Raw genomic sequence first — 20,188 nt, forward strand, 5'->3', positions numbered from 1 at the left:
CATCCAGAAGTGATAACTATATAATCAGACTTGTGAAGAATCACCTGATGGTCATGCAAATCACATAAAATTTGTCGGCACTGCCCAACTGACCCTTGCTGGCAACTAATTTAATACTAACCCCAAGACCTATGTGTGGCTGGCTCACTAGGCAGAAATGTATTAGTGTCACAACCAGAGAGAGATGACTGACAAGTATTGCACCAAAAAAGGCATAGCAGACCAGATTATGACTTACAAGCATTTCCAAAGGAAAATGCAATTCAGGAAGGAAGCTGTGTTAACTACTAATCATGACATGAATTAGTAACCACTCAGAATGCTGATATAGTGATGTTACAGGTCTAAGACACTCCCAAAGCACTTACCTTGAAAAGTGATCCCAGCCCAGTAGGGACACAGAGATGCTACCCAGAGTGTTAGAAAATGTCCCTTTCAGATGCTGACTGTACATGTGGTGATAGTGTTGTTTAATTAGGGTAAATTTAGAAAACCTATTAAAATGAGTAGTTGTTTTAAATGGAGTGACATGCAAATCAATACTGAGATGTCACTGGGTCATAACACTCAACATCTGTCAACAGAGGTAGGAATAAAGCAAAAAAAGAATTAGGGGTAAGGGTCCCAAATTAGAGACATTTTTATAATGCTGGCTCTGTTAACTCAAAATGACTCATAAAAATTCCAAATTTAGGAGGGATGGAGCAGAAATGTGAGAAATAATTAGATGCATTCTCCCCAAAATATCTGAACAGTTAAGAAGTATACTGACGGTTCACTGACATTGTTACAAGAAACAAAAGTGTTAATTCTAGCTGGATAACAGGCACTCTCAAATGAGTAATTTAAAATGCATTGTACTAAATAATGGCATACTTCTGATACTTGTTATTTCTTCCTTTGTCAGAAGGTGAAGGCAAGAAATGTAGTATATGAGTTAAACATGAATGTCTCATCAGAGGCGATCTGTGCCTGACGTATAAAGCCATGTCCAAACCAGAATTAATGGACATGCTCCACCTCAGGAAATCCAAATCCCTTAAAGCCACATGCTCCAGGGACTTAAACCTCAGCACAGAAATAAATAGGACATACTAGAGGGACAGATTCATATCCCAGAGGCTCCCCTCACTCTGGAACAAAATCCCAATCCATGTTAGGCAAAGCCCCTCAATGACCCTCTTCAAGAGAAATATTGACGAGTGGATGGGAGATCGTAGGTTTACCCCTGGGATCTCTTCTGTGTCCCTACTAGACAGAGGCACAGTAAACTAACCTTAAAAGGGCGATTTTCTGTGACCTACCATACAGAGGCACAGTCAACTAATCTAAAAGGTGGCAAAAGCCAACACACACTCTGGCTAGGCTTATAAATGCCCTGGGACAGATAGCCTAGTATCAACCTATGAACCTATGTCCATTACTGATGTGTGTATGCACATACTAGCTTAGGCTACCTGTATGTGCCAGTGCAACAGTAAATGTAGAAGCACAGGGCTCAGACTATTTATCATAATTTTACTGTGAATGATGCCAGCACAAATACACAGTATAAATACACTACAAAGATGTCTGAAAGTGACAGTAGAAATAGAGACCATTTCAATAGTGTATATTTATATATATATGTATGTGTGTTTGTGTGTGTGTATATATATATATATATATATATATATATATATATATATATATATATGTGTGTGTGTGTGTGTGTGTGTGTGTATTATATATAAGCACACGCACACACACACACACACACACACACACACACATATATATATATGTATATATATATATATATATATATATATATTTTTTTTTTTTAACACATTTATTGAATCATCACTTAAGACACAGGCAAACATACATTTATATAAAAGAAAACAAACCATGTTAACATGTTCTGTTTCAAACATTATCTTCAATCCAGCATTACATAAACTGCTCAGTTCCTGTCTATCTCTCATACCTATATAGGATTTCTAGCTATTGTTCTTGTTATAGGCTCCCTAAGTTTGGCAACAATCTTTTCTAATTTCTGTTGTATAAATCATTGTGCTTAAGAGTTTTTGTGCTGTGCAGTTATTATCAAAAATAGTTGCTTAACAACAATCATTCTAAATGCATTTTTAGCAACTCTAGAGTTGTGCCTCTTCTTGTTCTGTGAGACTCCTTTTATTCTACAATGCCTTATCCTTTGTTAGCCCCTCTAAATATTGCTTAACCATATCTGTTTTTCTTTTATTTCTACCCTATTTTTAAACTTCACTTTCATTTTATCCCACTCACTAGTTATAACTTGTGAATAATTTGTGAAGAAATTTCTGTCTTCCCTAATAACTGTCGATTAATTTCCACTAGACATTTCTTAAATTCCTCTCTTTGCAGCAGGTAGGTGGGGAAGCATCAGTGTCTCATTTCTACTTCATTACCCTGCATTTTAATTTGTTATTGGTGTTTGATCTGAAATAGTAATTGGATGTTTGTGTCAATGCTTTCCCTTAAATACTCATGTTCCTGTGAAGTATAATTTCTGTTTAGTATAGCCCAGTTATTGTACTGTGGAGAATAATATGTAAATTCTCTCAAATTCCAGCTATTTAATTTACATCTTCCATATCAAATATTTTCATAAATTTCTTCAGAAATTTCTTCAGAAATCTTCCTCTTTTATTATATTTTCCATCTATGTCCCCCAGATACATCCTCTCTGTTGCAAATTAAGTTCCAGACCCCAGCTATAAGTAATATTCTCTGCTGAAAGCTAATTATTTTCCTAACATTTACTTAAGCTCCATAACAGCAGTTTTAGGTGGAATAAAAATACATGCCAGCATAATCGTCCTCTCTTGCAAGTGTCTCCTTACTACCACAGATCTATCATCACTACATTTTTCTCTTGTCTATCACTATTGGAGTTCATCTACCAATATGTATAAGTGTTCCTCTTTTCCTTTGTCCTTGACATTCTGCTGAATATCCATCTTGAAATTCTTTCTTTATCAAATTCATTGTGCTCGCTTCTTTCCATTTATGTCTACTGTAGCATTACTGTTTCTAGTCTGCATTTCTTAATATAATTCTGTACTCTTACCTTTTTTCTGTAGCGCTGAGACCATTCACATTCCAGAATAATATGTTTAGTAAAGCCATTATGATAAGAAGTTATTATTCCCACCTATTATATATGGAAGCCCTTTAAAATGTTTATTTCAAGCTTTTGTGTTACTTGTACCTACTGATGTTTGGCAGGTTAATGGTATATATAGTTGTTTTGTGTCATTTCCATTTGAACCTATGCCACATTTTACAATACTTTCTGTTTTAATGAAAATCCTCAAACAAAAGGAATCTAGCACACCCCCAGAACACCCCCATAATCAATTCATTTAAAACAAAGACACAAAACTATGTAGATCTTCAAATAATGTAGTTTAACGCTTCATCGTATATGAACAATTGTCCGTGAAGTGACAGCTGTACCCACAGACATTAATTAACCTAAAATTAAAGTTTTCCATGGTAAATCACATATTGCATCCTGTGCTCTTACTTTTACTAATTGTTGTTGATTCTTGTCTTACCTTTATTCCCTTCCTAGATGTGAAAAACAACTTGCATGCTTTCAGAAAACACTACATTTTATCCTTAAGAAAAAGTGCACAGGGTCTCTTTACATGAACCTAAATTATGTACTATTCTAATAAATGCATTTTAATATTTAGTTATCAGAAAAGCTGTTATTCATTTCCAATAGTATCAACTTTTATTTTTTACTGAGCTGCTTGTCTTCATACCTTTTAATTTTTTTATTTCTCTCAGTAAACAATGTCCAGACCTCTCAATTTATTGCTTTCACCTTTAGTCAGTTGTTTCCATGGAAACAAGAACAAAATGTACAGCTATCCTCAGCTTCCATTTTGCTGGTATATTGACATGAAAATGCAATGATAAAGAAAGGTAATTAGGATATGAAGAAGGAAGTGAAAAATACCTACAACCTCGAAGAATCTGGTGTAAGAAGCAATGTGAAAGTTGTGCCTTCGTACCTATTTTTCCTAGACTAAGTGTCTAGTTTCTTTGCAATTCTTGTGGCTTAGAATTATCAGTACAGACTATATGGGTTTGTGGTTGGTTTTCTTTTTGAACTTCTGCAACATGCATTGTATTGATATAAGAAACTGCAATTTGTTAGGCAATATTTAAAGCAGGATTTAAGCTTATTAAATGAGGTAAATCCCACATTAATGTGTGTAATGTTTAGTAACGAATTGAAATTTATGATGCATAATTGTCTCACTTTGTTATTGAAGAACTTCAGAATAACCTTATCTACCTTCTTCTTACTTCAAAACTTTGATTATCAATTTTATCACATATTTTGCAAGGAAATTTAAATTTAATTATACTGCTGCTAATGTAATGTGCATGCAAATAACTTTAATAACTAAAATGAAGTTCTGCTGTGTCTGTTACAATTGCTTGAATATGCTGTTCCATTTTATATCTGCTCAAATGTTTTATTAGGTTTACTATCAAAATGTTGAAGTGCAGATGTATGTTTAGTCACATAGCCCATCCAAAATGTTGAACCAGTGCCAAAAAGTGCATTGTCATTCCCTTTGGGAAGATTCGTTGACCATAAACTACCACATAGGTGGTAGCCCACTAAACACCAAAAGTGTGATAAGAGACCTGGGGACACAGGTTGACAGCAACCTCTCCTTTGATAACCACATTGCCACTGTAGTCAGAAAGTCCTTCTATGTGGCACATCTCATTACAAAAGGTTTCTCATCCAGGAAGAAAGTGGTCATAATCCCTCTCTACTCATCCCTCATTAGACCTATTATAGAATACAATGCCTCATTTGGTATGTACTTCACTAGATACCTACAACAACTGAAAAGGCCACAAATATACCTCACTAAGAGGATATAGGCATTAGACCCATGCCATATATGGACAGACTCCTCAAAAAACCCCAGATATACTCTGTCTCTTATTGCCTACTTAGAGGTGATCTCTGCTTGACTTACAAAGCCATGTCTGACCCAGAGCTGCTAGATATGCTGCACCTAAAGAAGTCCCAATCCCTCTGTGCCAGATATTCCAGGGACCTAAACCTCATTACCACAATAAACAGAACATGCTGGAGGGATAGGTTCCTAACCCAGAGATTTCCCATACTCTGGAACAAACTACCCATTCACAATAAGCAGAGCACTTCACTGGCCCTCTTTAAGAGAAATCTTAATGAGTGGATGGGCAATAGGAAGTTAATCCCTGAGATCACTTCAGTGGCCTTACTTGACTGGGGCACTGGTAACTAACTTTGGGCGGCATGATGCCAGGGAATCTTCTTGGGCTAGGCTTATATAAGCTCCAGGGCCATTAGCCTAGTACACACCTATGAAGCTATGAACATGAAAATACCGTGTTGTAATAAATGCTGAACAGAAGATGCACTATGTTTGACATACCTGATTTCTGGTTTTGAATGAAGGTGAGTCCTTCTACATTTTTGAAGGGAGGCAGACCCCCCTGCACCCCCCATGTGGGAGGCCTTCACACCCCCTGCAAATTATATATACCAACACTAAGATCACAGTACAGTGAGAAAAACTGTACATTCTCTGCTCCCCTCTGTAAATTTCAACCACAATGCCGAATGTATAATAACGAATGCAGCTTTATTTTCATTATATATATATATATATATATATATATATATATATATATATATATATATATATATATATTTAATTGAAGAAGTATAAAATAATTATTATTATTATGGTTCGTAAGACTTACTTTCAGCATTCTGCAACTTTGGGACCATGATTTGCCCAGATGGTATTCGAAGTACTGCACTTCAATGTTTTGATAGTAAACCTTTTTATTATAGTAGGCAGAATTATCTGTGATGTTATAGTCCAAACTGTAATAATGCTAGAATCCTATTTTTAGGAGTAACAGTTGCATAGCCTTCTCAAGATGGGTTGTCTATGCTGTCTCATCCCCATCCTTTATTGTATACAACATTTGCAAAGCTAAACCATAGCATGCTCCAAAGCTGCTGAACTTTGGTTTAGCAATTAATCTGAAATTTAAACTTTCCCATACTTCAGACATAATGCACCACATGATTCTTTCCCCAGGAACACCTAATGAGTCTCTGAAGTTGGAAAAATTTAGTGAATATGATGATCATTTGAAAGATTTATTTCAACTTTACTTTTTTTAGCAAACATTAAAAATGATTATGGTGTAGGTTGTATACTAATTACATACGATTATTTTATTTTAAGAATGATTCCATTTATGACAAAGGTTCACCACAGAGACTGGCTTCCAAATAAGAAAAAATATAGCTACGGCAGAAGCACGCCCTCACTGAAGGATTACTGGAGTTCTGTTCTTACCGCTAAACAAGAGTTGACCATGCATGACAAAAAACACAAAACAGCAGTTCAGGTACTACATTGGCTAGTATAGTTAAGCTTTTTCTTTTCATGCTGCTATAATTTATGCAAGATAATCATACTGACTGTACCTGAAACAGTTAGAGAAAGTACAGAAGTTTTCTTTTTAATGTAGTAGATCTAGTATAAGTGAGATTTTGTCACTGAAAAAAAAAACAATTGTCTGAAGGGCTGCATATATTAGGAAGGTTATTTAATGTATTGTTTTTTAACTAACATACTTTTGTGGAAAAAAAAAACACAAACAGTTTGAAAGATAGAATAGGAAATAGAGCATCAAGCTTGTTGTAGTCACATATTTAATCTTTATCAAATTAAGAAAAAATTTTGCTGTTTAATTAGTGTCAGTAGCTGAAGACACTTGTCTTTGGTGGTAGTATTTCATAAGACCATGGGTGCTTTTCCACCCAAGCTTTATTTTCCATTGCAGACACTACTATGAGTTAAGGGGGACTGCATTCTTGAGTATGCAGTCCTTCATAAGTCAAGGCCCCATCTGTCTGAGGTGGTGGTAGAGCTCATGTGAATGTAAAAGATCCCACAGCAATTATTGAAAAGAGTAAGGAAAGTGCTCTGGCTACATTTCCCATAGTCAGTTTGTGCATACCACCTCAGCCTGCCATGAAAAAGAGTTTGAGACTTAATGGGCATAATCTGGTTAACAAAAATAAATAAATAAATTCAATAAACCATCACCAGACTGTATTGTTAACATATATTATAACAAATATTAAAGCTGTCTAGTAAGGGTTTATCTGATGGTGCATTGTCTTTATTTCTAGGCCATTAGTAACAGTCTTATTATCTCTCTCTCTCTTTTTTGTAGAACATAATGGTGCCACTATTCTCTCAACCCCAATATGAGTAGTTTGCATGACACTGATTAGGTTCTAGTTTATCTAGTTTCACTTGTCAAAAGTGCTGATATTAATCATGGTTGTTGAATGCCAGTTTATCATTAGATCATCATCTCATTTGCAGTGCATTGTAAGTAAACATATTTCAGGGGGATAAGCCATCCCCCATACACTCCAGTATGGATGACATGCTATTTGTATACACAAACCCCAAGACCATAGTATTGTAGAGAAGCAGTACTAGCCGTAACTCTGTTTATAGGACTGCTCCCTTACATCCATGACACTGCTATTCAGTTTTCACTTAGGTTATGCACTCATTGAGAGACTTGACTTCTTGATGTCCCTTGACATAAAGGACTACACTTATTATTAATAATTATAAACCCATCTCCATTTTTTTACCAGTTTCTAAAATGTAAGATCCCGACAATTTTGAATGTTTAAGGCAACACAATGATTAACTTTGTTGTCAACAATGGCTCAAAGAAGATTTTAGTATCACCGTAGCACTACACACAGTGATAGATGCTATTTACCAAAGCAGGACCTTGGCAAACAAATTGGGACCTTACTTCTTTATCTTATCAGGCCCTATGATTTAGTCTGTCACAAACTCTCATCAAACAGTTTTCTGTTATATATTCCTACTAACAGATAAATTATGATTACAAACCTGTTTGGGTGACTTCTGCAGAATCAGTAGTAAAAATATTGTATCTGATGTTGTCAGTTTTCATTCTGTCCTCAACTGATGGGTTTGGATCCGATCCCTAGGATCTGACTTGACTGTTGCTAAAGCTTGTGGCAACCTAAAACTCTCGAGCTTCTTCCTTACCCACAGTGCACCAACCCCAATTACCTCAGATTTTGTTTGCTGTTTCACTCAAAAGATGTGGTCTTCCATCTCTTTCAAGCATTCATCAGGTAAGTGTTATATTTTTTGAATTCTTTATTTAAAAAAAAAAAGAATACTTAACTTTTTCTATTACTGTCCCTTACCATTGCTTATAATTTTTTTGTTGTTTCTTGCAATTTCTAACATTTTCTTCTGCCTATCGTACATTTTTTGTGTCTCTTAGATACTATTGTTAGTATCTTCCTCCCCTTTACAGCACTGTCATAGCTTATTTACCATTGCTGGTATTTTATTTTATTTATTTATTTATTTTACATTTGTTTACTGGGAAAGTCCAACTGGATCCATATCCATTTTCAGGGGAGGCCCAGGGACAAAAGCTCCAGAAATACAGTATATATTAAACAAATACAATTACTAATTATAATACTAACAGCTCAAATAATAATAGTGGTGGTGGTGCTGAGGTAGTGTTGTCACCTCACAGTAAGAGGTTGTGCTGTTCGATTCTCAGCTACAGCGTCTTCTGTGTGGAGACATGCATGAATGAGTCAGGGCCGGCAACTCGGCATGTAAAAATCTACTGCCAATCATTAGTGGACCGGAGTTCCGCTGTGGCGACCCCTAACTGGGAAAAGCCAAAAGACACTACAACAACAACAACAACAGCAACTAACAGCTCAAATAAGAAAGAATATATACAAAGACAACAAGACAAAAATTGCATTAAGTTAGGAAGTAAGGAAAAGGAAGTAGTATACTATGTGGGTAGAGATGTCAGTAGAAATGAGGAAAGAAAAGAAAAAGAAAAAAAAATATATATATATATATATATATATATATATATATATATATATATATATCTATATATATCTGGAAATCATACACGAGTGAAACCACCATGAAAAAATACTGCTGTATAAAAGTCCAACTAATTTATTAAACCAAATGCGAAATAAAAATAAAAAACAGATGAGCGCTTTCGCGTACCAACCAGTACGCTTCTTCAGATCTTAACATCTAGAATTTTTCAAACCACTTTTATACAAAAGCTCATACTCAAGAATGATCATTTAATCAATCTATCAATTTAGCAATTATACAATTAAATAATCAGTGCAATGCAATGGAAGTATACTAGCCTAGTATCTCTGTAAGCTCTGCAAATAGAAAACACAATGAGTATAAAACATACCTAAAAATCCTATCACTCCAGGTAACTGCACGTTCCACAGAATAGTGGGATTAAATAAAATAAAATAAATAATGCAAATAAATAATGAAATAACAATGTTTTAAAGCCACCAAATACTCATCACTTCTAACACATATTTTCCAAAAAATATAAGATATAATACATATACATAGAAGGAAAAAATAAAAAATGATAAATATATGTATCTGTATATATATAACATGAAGAAAAATATATGAAAAGAATAAAAATACCTTATATACTATATTAATTCATATACAAAATTTTCATTATTAAGTAATTTATCATGAAATAATATCTATTATACTATAAATACAAATATGACAATAAACATATGAAATGTATAAAAATATATGTAAAAATGAATAAATAAATGAATAAATATGTAACAAAATGCCCATATTCAATGAAACCCTACGTTGTACTTGTTAGTAAAACAAATACTGATGCTATTATGGTTACAAATAAATATATTTATGTAAACTATAAAAACTTTCATTTATTACTACGTGCTTCAAGTATGGGCTTTATATTTATAGACTGATTAAGGCCAGATGATAAATGTGCTCTCAGTTTAAAATATATATATATATATATATATATATATATATATATATATATATATATATATATATATAAAAGCAAGGAGCTGCTTAGAGAGGTATGCTGAGGGAGATCAACCTGGGAAAGTGCAGGTACATAACCAGTGGTTGGTGAAATAATGTTTTGCTGCAATTTTAAACTTTGTTACAGAGGGTTTTAGGGTTAAGGCAGGAGGGAGCGAATTCCAAGTTTTTGCTATGTAGTTGGAGAATAGTGAATCACCAGCATGACTGCAGGATTTAGAGGTCTTTAACATTAATTTGTCATTAGATCTCAGTGGTCTGGTACTGGTGTGAGAGATAATTAAGGGTTGTATTCTGTCTGACTGGTAAAGTATTCTATGGGCTAAAGTAAGCTGATTATAGAGAAGTAGTTTAGGGAACTCAAGCCATTTTAGTAGTTTCAGATTTTGACAGTGATGTGTATGATAGGTAGATCCTACAGCGAATCTAGCGATATGGTTGTAGCAGATGGTTAACTTATTTAGTTTGGTTTTTGAGAGGTTAGTGAGAATGGGGGTGGCATATAGGAGAGAGGAGAGTAGGTGGGTGCATGCTGTGTTGGTTCTGGCTAAAGGGGTTAAGAATAGTTTGCTTCTGTAGAGAGAGCCCAGTTTTTTATTGGTGTTTTTAATTATTTGATTAACATGTAGGTCAAATTTCAGATTGTTGTCAATTAGTACCCCAAGTAGTTTGGTGTGGCTATCAGGAGATATCTGGTACTGTTGTTGGATGTGATACTGAAGGTGACCTGAGATGAACTACAGGTTGAGGGAAACAGCAATAGCTTGGTTTTATTAGTATTTAGTGTAATATGTCTGCTAGAAAACCAGTTTTCTACTGGGTTAAATGTTTTCTGGGTCAGGGATTGGAGTTCTGGGAGGGAATTGGCTGAGCATACCAATGTAGAGTCATCTGCATATTGTATACAGGTAGCTTCAGGGGTAGCTGACTGTAGATCATTAACAGAGATTGAGAATAGTAGAGGACCTAATATAGAACCTTGTGGAACTCCTAATGATATAGGTAGAAGGGTGGATAGTTTGTTTTTCCAGATCACTGCCTGATGTCTACCATGGAGGTAATTTTGAAACTAGTTGATAATTTGGTTGTGTAGGGGAAAGTTTACGAAGAGAGAGTAATTGACTGACCATATTGAAAGCTTTAGAAAGGTCTAAAAAGAGTGCTGATGAGATTTTGCCATTATTCCTATTCCGGTTGATGGAGTTTGTGAATGATAGCAATGCTGTTGTGGTGCTATGATAGGGTTTAAAGCCGTGTTGTGAGTCTGTGAGAAGTTTGTTCTGACTTAGATAGTGCATAAGTTGGTTACACTTTTCCATAATTTTGGCTAATGGTGAGAGGATGGCTATAGGCCTATAATTGGATAACTCTAGAGAGTTTCCACCATTATGGAGAGGTTTGACATGTGATACCTTCCAAATGCTGGGAATGGTGGCTTCTATGATTGTCCTATTTATTAAGATGGAGATAGGGATAGCAATAACATCAGCTGCCAGTTGTAAGTATTCAGCTGGGAGCCGGTCAGCAGCCAGGGTAGTTGGTTTAAGTTTATTCAAGAGTTTTCTAATGTAACTGGTGGGGACTGGTTGTAAGCTAAAGGTAATGTTGTCATTGGTGATTATTAGGTCTAGACCATTAGCAGAGATGTCTGTCTGTTGTTTGGCAAGGGTGAGTATGGTGTCAGTAAAGTATTTATTAAAAGTGTCTGGTAGATCATCAGTTTTAGTTCCTTCTGGAGTGGATGGGGTAGGTGTGGTAACTTTACCGGGCCTTAGTATTTTATTTATTTCTGCCCAAAACTTTTGTGGTTGATTTTGATGCATGATTAGTAGGTTATGGAAATAGTCTCTTTTGTCTTTTAGAATGGATATCTTTGTGTCATTCCTAAGTTGCCTGTAGTTGACCTGGTCTATAACAGATTTGGTGGGTCTCCATTTGGACCAGGCTGAGTTTCTTTCTGAAATTTTTATTTTGGTATTTTTGGTAAGCCAAGGTGCTGGCTTAGGTTTGGGTCTGGATGTACGTGGGGGAGCATGTGAGTTTAGGATGGAGAGAAAGGTAGAATTAAAGTGGTTTACAGCTTCATCTAGTGGCAGCTGGTGGAGTATAGACTGGTTACAACTAATTAGATCAGATTGTAAGCTGTAGGGGTTGAAATTCTTTTTATTCCTGATTGACTGATAAATGGGCTGATGGATTTTATTAGTTTTGTTTTTTATGATAAAGATGGAGAGGTGATCACTTAAGTCATCTGGGAGGGTTCCGGAGATGTAGTTATGAGGTTGTTGTTTAGTGAGTATCCAGTCTAGGACACTTCCATTTTTATTGAGTCTAGTGGGAGATTTTATTAGTTGGGAGAACCCATATAGGTTACTGTGATTGGATGGGGATTGTGCAGAACACATGTTCCAATCTATATTGAGATCCCCTAGAATAATAGTTTATTGGGAATTAGCGTAAGATAGTCCATTGAGAATGGCTTCTAAGGTAGCTATATTATTACCTGGGGTATCTATATCAACAGAACGAAAACCCTTCTGAGCGAAACCCAGTTGAACGACATATAAAGAGCAAAAAACACTAATATCGCAAGAATGAATGGAGATCACTGTAGGGAATTCGTCCCTTTACTTCAATGTAGTGCGATCTCGGAGTTGGTATATTTAAGTAGGAGGGTGCAGAGGGACTTGCCCCCCTGCATAAAACAGTTAGTGAGAGTTTACCTGTTTTACTTGTTAAGTTTCACGGGTTCGGAATTAGCGGTTTTCGCTCTTTATGTGACGCTCAACTGAGATTCGCTCAGTCGGGTTTTCATTCAGGTAATATAGACCCCCTGGGGGAATATATCCACAGACAATATTGATATGTTTCCTGGTATTCATTTTAATTTTGGTGGTTAAGATCTCTGCATTATTGTGTGAGGGAAGATCATGGATTACTTTGGTCAGGTCCAGGGTGTTTATATATATAAGCGCTACCCCTCCATCCTTTTTCAGTAAATGATCCAACCTTAGAATGTTGTAGCCTGGAAGTTGAATTTCATTGTCTGCTATGGTTGGTTTTAACCAGGTTTCAAAAAGACCAAGAATGTCTGGGTTGTATGTAGCTATAAGAGCATGTAAGTCCTGTAGTTTATTTTTATGCTTCTAATGTTCAGATGAATGACTAAGAGATTTGATAAGGATCTATGCTGGAGGTGTGTGGGGATGGGGGAATAGTTGGTTCTGCAGGTGTTAATTAGTGGGCCTGGGTTAGGGTGAATGTCTCCATCCTTTAGTATTTTAGCCCAGATACTTGCAATTAATTTGGTAAATTTAAGAAATAAGTATAGACAGTGTTTAGATTTGGCAGAGGTATGTAAATCTTTGGTTTTATTTGTGAGACTGATAATAGGTTTCTTGTAAATTGAACTATTGAGGTTTAATTTATATGGGAGTGTGCAACTTGGTAGGGTAGTTGTGGTGCAGGCTTTAGGGTAATCATACCTGAGGAGGTATAGATCTTCATAGATGGTTTGGTAGTATGCACATAGTAGGATGGGAAGGAGTAAAAGTAGTGTTTTATGGAATAGAGGGAGTTGTGAGTTAGTGGTAGAATACATTTTTAAAGTAGGATAAGTGGTCAGTGTGTAGGAGGGGTAAGGAGATAGGAAGCTGGAGTTTGGGAGGGAAAATAGTTAAGTGTGGGATTGGTTAAAAAAGTAGTGGGAGTGGTTAGCTGGATATAAATGTAGAGGTAGAGGGAGTATGTGGGAATAGGGGGCAGGGTAGGGGAGCGGAGAGAGCCCAAGAGTAGCGAGGGTGAACAGAGCGGGGAAAAGCCGAGGATGACCATGGAGCCAGAAACAATCAATTATCTTTCAAAAACAGAGACTAAAAGACAGCAGCACGGGACATTAAGAGTGACAGAAAAAGGTCTGTTAACACTGATAAATTACTTGTATATAAGTTATATTTTCAGATATAACTTAAAATGGACAAACGAGTATCACTAGGGAAGGACTGAGTGGAGGGGGGAGGGTTACAGTAGCGTGCTTTCCATCCCTTTTCTCTTTTTTCTCTTATTTTTTTATCCAATTGAAAAAACACTATTCTTCACTGTTTTGTTGTAGTGTTTATGGTTAATTTGGTCTGTGATGGCAGATAAAAATGGCAGGTTTTATAAAATGTTCAAAGTGTGGGCACAACCTGCCACATTCTGATGCCCGCACACTATGTGTCTATTGTTTAGGTCCTCTCTATTTAAAAGAGGACTGCTCTATATGTCATGGCTTTAATCCTCACATGTCAACAGAATGCAAGAATAAGCTGATACTGAAAGGCCTTCTTTGTCTTCATTTGGAGAGGTTATATCAGAGGGTACTTCCTCTGACTACAACAAGTACAAAACTACAAAATCTATTCCTGAAGCCAACTTTCTCCTCCTCGCCTATGGACTCATCAAGAAAGCGGTCTCATAATGACCAGATCTCAACCTCAGATCCAAAAAAGGCAAAGATTCAAGAAACTGCAAAAGAAGAATTATTAGATCTGGCACCTCCTAAGAGTGATCCAATGAAATCAAAGTTCTCAGATCTGACTTTGTTGGATCCAAAGCAATCCAAACCTGACTTAAAGAATGCCAAATTAATACCCAGGTATCCATCCATATACTACACTCGTTCATCCAGGAGCCTTACAGAAGTAGATTGTCTTGGAGCAGTGCCAGATTGGTGTTCTTTCTGCTCCTGCCCCTCTGGGTCAGGAGATCTGTATATCTATTACTCCCCATTTACAGATTCATTGTGTAACTCCTATAGCTTCAAAGTTTTGGAGTCCAAGTCATCCAAATCTATCTGGCTGAGTTCTGAGGATAACGTTTTCCTCGGATCTGAGATCTTCTTTGAGGACTCTGGTCCCCTTGGATCTGGAGAGCTCCTGGAGTCATAGTTTGCCTGTTGGATCTGAGGTGAAGCTTTCAGAGCTGGCTCTGCAACTTGGAGCCTCAGTACTGGACAGCTCAACTCCAGCTCCCACCTCGGAGGTTTTGCCCTTGAAGCAGGGGAGGCCTCTGATTCTGAAACTTGTTTTTTCAGATCTGACACTCTCTCTCCCTCTAATCCACTCTGCTTTCAAGGCTGCAAAGACAGTATTTTCTGCCTTGACAGTTCTGACAGATCTATCCTCCTCAGATCCTAATTCTGATGTATCAGTGCTCAGAGCTTCACCATCTCCTTCCACAGCAACAGCCAGCACCAAAACCCCAGGGTCCTGCCAGGGAATTGTAAACTCCTCTTCTGATACCTTCCCAGAGCACCCCACTGAGAAGGTTCCTAAGAAGATGATTTGTAAGAGGAAACAGCCTCCCTGAAGAAGTCCATCACTGAAGACACAGATTTCATTGAAGGCTGAGTGTCCCCATGATCACTTCCTGAAGATGTCTCCTTTGGAGGCATCCTAGAAATCCTTAAACAGAGAGGTGATTGGATGTGCAGCAACCCTATGTCTGAGGAATCTGTTGTCCTGAGGGCTTTTACTACTGGACCCTCTACCTACTGGGTGACTCCACCCACCAATGAGCTCATTGACTTGATCTCATGATGGGCATGGAAGGACCTCAACACCATAGAGCCCATTCCTTGCAGACCAGATAGGATAATGGCACCACCTTTAGATTTGCAGTTTTGGGGGAAGGGAGTCCCTATTGATGCCATGGTCATTCTGGTGGCCACCAAGAAGGAACTAGCTGAGGAAAGTTCCACTGTCCATCCCCCAACAGAAAGTAATGGGTGATGGACATATTTGGAAAATGTGTCTATGCTTCAGCAACCAATCACAAGGGATAAGAAACTAAGAGTAATGCTACTCAACGCCAGAAGTCTAAACCTCAAGATGCACCCACTCGAAACTCTCCTTAGCATGGAGAACATCGATATCTGTGCAGTAACAGAAACCTGGTTCAGGGCTCCCGAGAGCACCCCAGCACTACCAGGTTATACCTCATACCATGCTTTTTGCCCCCAAAACTTGGACCGAACCACAAAAGGAGGGGGAGTATCGATATTCATCAAAGATACCCACACCTCCAGGTTGGTGGCAAAGCACGAAGCATCAGAGACTATCCATGTGCAACTAACAGTGGGTAAAACTGCCTTCCAGTTTATAGCCTGCTACAGACCACCCTCCCAAACCCAGGAACCCCACTCGGCCTTCCTGAGAACACTGGAAAATATGAAGGTCTCTCCAAACACCATTATATTGGGCGACTTCAACTACCCAAACATAGACTGGGAGCATTACTCTAGCTCCAACACCCTAGCCCAAAGGTTCCTAGAATTTATAAACTCAAATGCTATGGAACAACTTGTTACCACTCCCACAAGAGGGGAAAACATACTGGACCTGATCATCACCAACATGGGGACTCTATGCTCCAGACCAGAAGTGTATCCATCACTGGTAAGATCAGACCATAAACTAATCTCACTGGATATTCACATCCCGACCCCACCCCCTGCCCAGAAAACCACAGTGAAAAACTTCTCTAAAGCAAATTTCACACTCCTCAAAACTGAGGCGGAATACTTCAAAGCCCCTGGGCCTGTGGAAAATAAAGCCCAGACCGCAGAATCCTATGAACACCTTCAGGAATGCATGGATCATGCGATCCCAAATAAAACCAAGACCCAATCCTCCAAAGGCAGGCGTCCTGTCTGGTGGACCCCAGCCATAAACAAACTATACAATAGAAGGAGGAAGCTACTAAATGGTAGAGCAAAATCCCAAAAAGGGAAGGCATCACTGATCAGTATTAGCAAAAAACTACGGGCACACATAAAATTGTCTAAGGCCAGCTTCGAGAGAAAAATTGCACAGGACACTAAGGATAATCACAAGGCTTTCTTTAGTTATGTTAGGAACCTGGGTGGTAATTCCCAGATATGTTCAGAATTAGTCCAAAATGACAAAAAATACACCGAACCCACAGACATTGCCAACATCCTAGCTGACAGGTTCAGCGCAAACTTCTCCCCCCCACCAAAAGGGCAAATATCTATCCCAGCAGAGTGCTGCCCCCCCGACATCTCAGATGCTCAGGTAAGAGCCGCCCTCTCCAAAGCAAAAAACACAGCATCAATGGGACCAGATGGTGTCCTGGGCTGCGTCCTACATGAACTCCAAGAAGAGCTAAACCCAAACATAAAACTACTGTTCATTCTCAGCCTTACTACAGGATATGTGCCCAAAGAGTGGCATACAGCAACAGTGGTCCCTCTCCATAAAGGTGGTGCCTCAACGGATCCTGGAAACTATCGCCCCATAAGCTTGACTAGCTTGGTCTGCAAAGCTATGGAAAGGATCATCATGGACCTCATAAATAAAGATATTGGGGACCCACAAACACTGGATCCTACCCAGTTCGGCTTTGTTAAGGGCAGATCCTGCCTCTTAAACCTGGTTGATTTCTTTGAAACAGTCACCAAGGCCATTGACGAGGGGAAGGTGGTCCACACAGCCTACCTGGACCTCGCAAAAGCCTTCGATACAATACCCCACTCGGGCATTATAGTTAAGCTCACCAGCTTAAATATAAACCCCTATGTCACTAGATGGATTGCAAACTGGCTCAAGGACAGAACCCACATGGTTAGAATTGCTGGAGCCATGTCAGACTCCAAACCAGTTACAAGTGGTGTCCCACAAGGCTCAGTCCTGGGACCTCTCTTGTTCAGTATATATTTCTCGTCAGGAACACAAAGATGAGGACCACCACGATTATGCAGCCAAACACAAAATCTTCTTTATTTATTACAAAACAAGAGAGATGAGCTTTCGCATAAAACAGTACGCTTCTTCAGATCTATTCTCTTATGACTAAAACAAAGCTTATATAGTGCATCTCACCAATTTAATTGCTATACTCATTAAGCAATTAATTAATTATCATTCTAATTGATGCCCTAAAACAAAAAGCTGTGCTTTAAATAGTGACTGTTGCTGAAACTAAACTAGCAAGCAACTAAAAACCAAGGCACTTTATCATTTCTATATAGAAAGACATATTGTATGTATATCTACAAAGGCTCACTCTAAAAACATATATTTACGATGCATTTTAAAACAATTCATATTAATATAATACTATATAAGAACATATACAACATATAAAAACTCATACATATAAATGTGTGTATAGAAAAACTCTTTCTAGAGACATAAAAAATATATAAAAAAAAAAAAAAAAAATATATATATATATATATACATATATAATCAAATAAACGGGAAAACATATATATATGTATAAATAAGCTGATGGCAGTATAGATTCAATTCATTTATAGTGCTAGTATTTAATGCAAAAAACAAAAGAAACTCAGCTGCTACAATACATTATTTTATCATGGACTATGCATATTGTGTCATTATGAAGCGCTCTTTTATGGTTAGAGAATATGCATCACTGTGGGATCATGTAAACGGTGAACAACAGAACACACTGTTTATGTTGGACTCTAACTACAGCTTCCCCTAGCCAATCTATATCTTTCCTAAATTCTACATGATGGCCTGAAATATGTATAGCTGGACTGAACAAGAATTTTGGTAGACTGAAAACTTCTATAGCTCGTCCATGTCCGTATAAAACGAAAATATAAATGTATGTCTAAAAAACATAATCAAACAAGACCACATAAAAACTATGGTTATGAGAACTCTAAATAAGTGTGCCATTCCATTCTAGCATAATTCAAGTGATGGGAATTATTGTATTTAATGTATTATTATCTAAAGCTAATGTGTAGGATTAACATATAGGTGTCTGTGGATATACTATGATACAAATGTACCCAAAAACATTCCATGTTTCAGATGGGCTTAAATTAAAAATATATAATATTATAAAATCAATTTAAAAACTGACATTAAGTATTATATAATTATGTATAATAATAAAATAAATAAATAAATATATATCAATCAATATGCTTTCATAAATAATCAAATGTGAATCTATATAAACCTGTACTTGACAATCTTAAAAAATATACATATAAAATATATTATATATTAGACAATATCTAACATCTAAAACCCCATTGAATATGAATATATTGATCATATATATACATACATATTACTCAAAAAATTTTGATGTAACTAGGAACTGAACTTATTAGTATATGTATAAAGTATATATTTAGAATCTCCATATGTATGTGAAGAGACATATGTTATTTTAAACTTCTTTTTTTAAGGACTGACCTCACACTAATATATTGATTTAGACCTGGGGTGTAATGCGCTTTGAACTTCAGGATCCATTGCAGCTCTATGCTTTCTAATTCATTGAAAGCATCTCCTTTCCTATTACTTGGACTTACTAATTGTAATGTTCTAAATCTAAACTCATGTTCTGGATTGTTCATTATATGTTTAGTTAGAGCATTCTTCTGATCTTTTCTCCTGATGTCATAAATATGGTTGTACATGCGTTCCTTCAGGGATCTAGTTGTCATCCCAATGTAGAACGCATTACAAACCAGGCAATTAGCTAAGTATATCAAGTAGGTACTATTACAAGTTGATCTAAAGTTAGGTTTGAAAGTGATATTTAATTGTGGATGAGTGAACTCTATGTCTTCTGAAATATAACTACACATACTACACTTTTTACATGGATAGGTACCTACATTTGTTCTGGTCAAGTTCCCTATTGTGTTGTTCTGTATCTTGTCATATATTCTATCTGTCTCATAATTTTGTTTCTCAATACATAACAATCTTTTAAGATTCTTGCTATTAGTATATAAAAAACGTGGTTTAGTTCCTACTACTGCCTTAATTTCTTCATTAGTAAGTAGAATACACCAATTCTTCCGTATCATATTAGTGATATTACTAATGTCACTAGTATATCTAGTTTGAAAAGGAACTACTTCCTTGTATGGCTTCAGTCTAGTATATACTTGATGGGGCATCTTCCTCTGTTTAAAGGGGGTGGAAGTAAATCCAGATAAAGATGTCTCCTGCTGGATCATTCCTCTATCATAATGCCTCTCTATGAGCATTTCATTCAGTTTCATTATCTGTTGCATTCTATCATCCTGATTCTTAAACAATCTGTTAACTCTTGTGTGTTGACCTTTAACAATGTTATAAAAT

The 20,188-nt window shown here is 36.7% G+C and overlaps 1 protein-coding gene across 1 annotated transcript in view; it reads left to right on the top strand.

Annotated features, from left to right (window-relative positions):
- Window positions 1-20,188, top strand: part of LRRIQ3 (leucine rich repeats and IQ motif containing 3) — an 867,930-nt gene that overhangs the window by 564,467 nt on the left and 283,275 nt on the right. Inside the window, exon 5 of the mRNA XM_044086836.1 lies at window positions 6,312-6,477. Coding sequence (XP_043942771.1) covers window positions 6,312-6,477 — 166 coding nt within the window. The remainder of the gene's footprint in view (window positions 1-6,311; window positions 6,478-20,188) is intronic.

Source organism: Protopterus annectens, chromosome 10.part0, assembly GCF_019279795.1.
Source record: "Protopterus annectens isolate FY-2018-M chromosome 10.part0, PAN1.0, whole genome shotgun sequence".
NCBI lineage: Eukaryota > Metazoa > Chordata > Ceratodontiformes > Protopteridae > Protopterus > Protopterus annectens.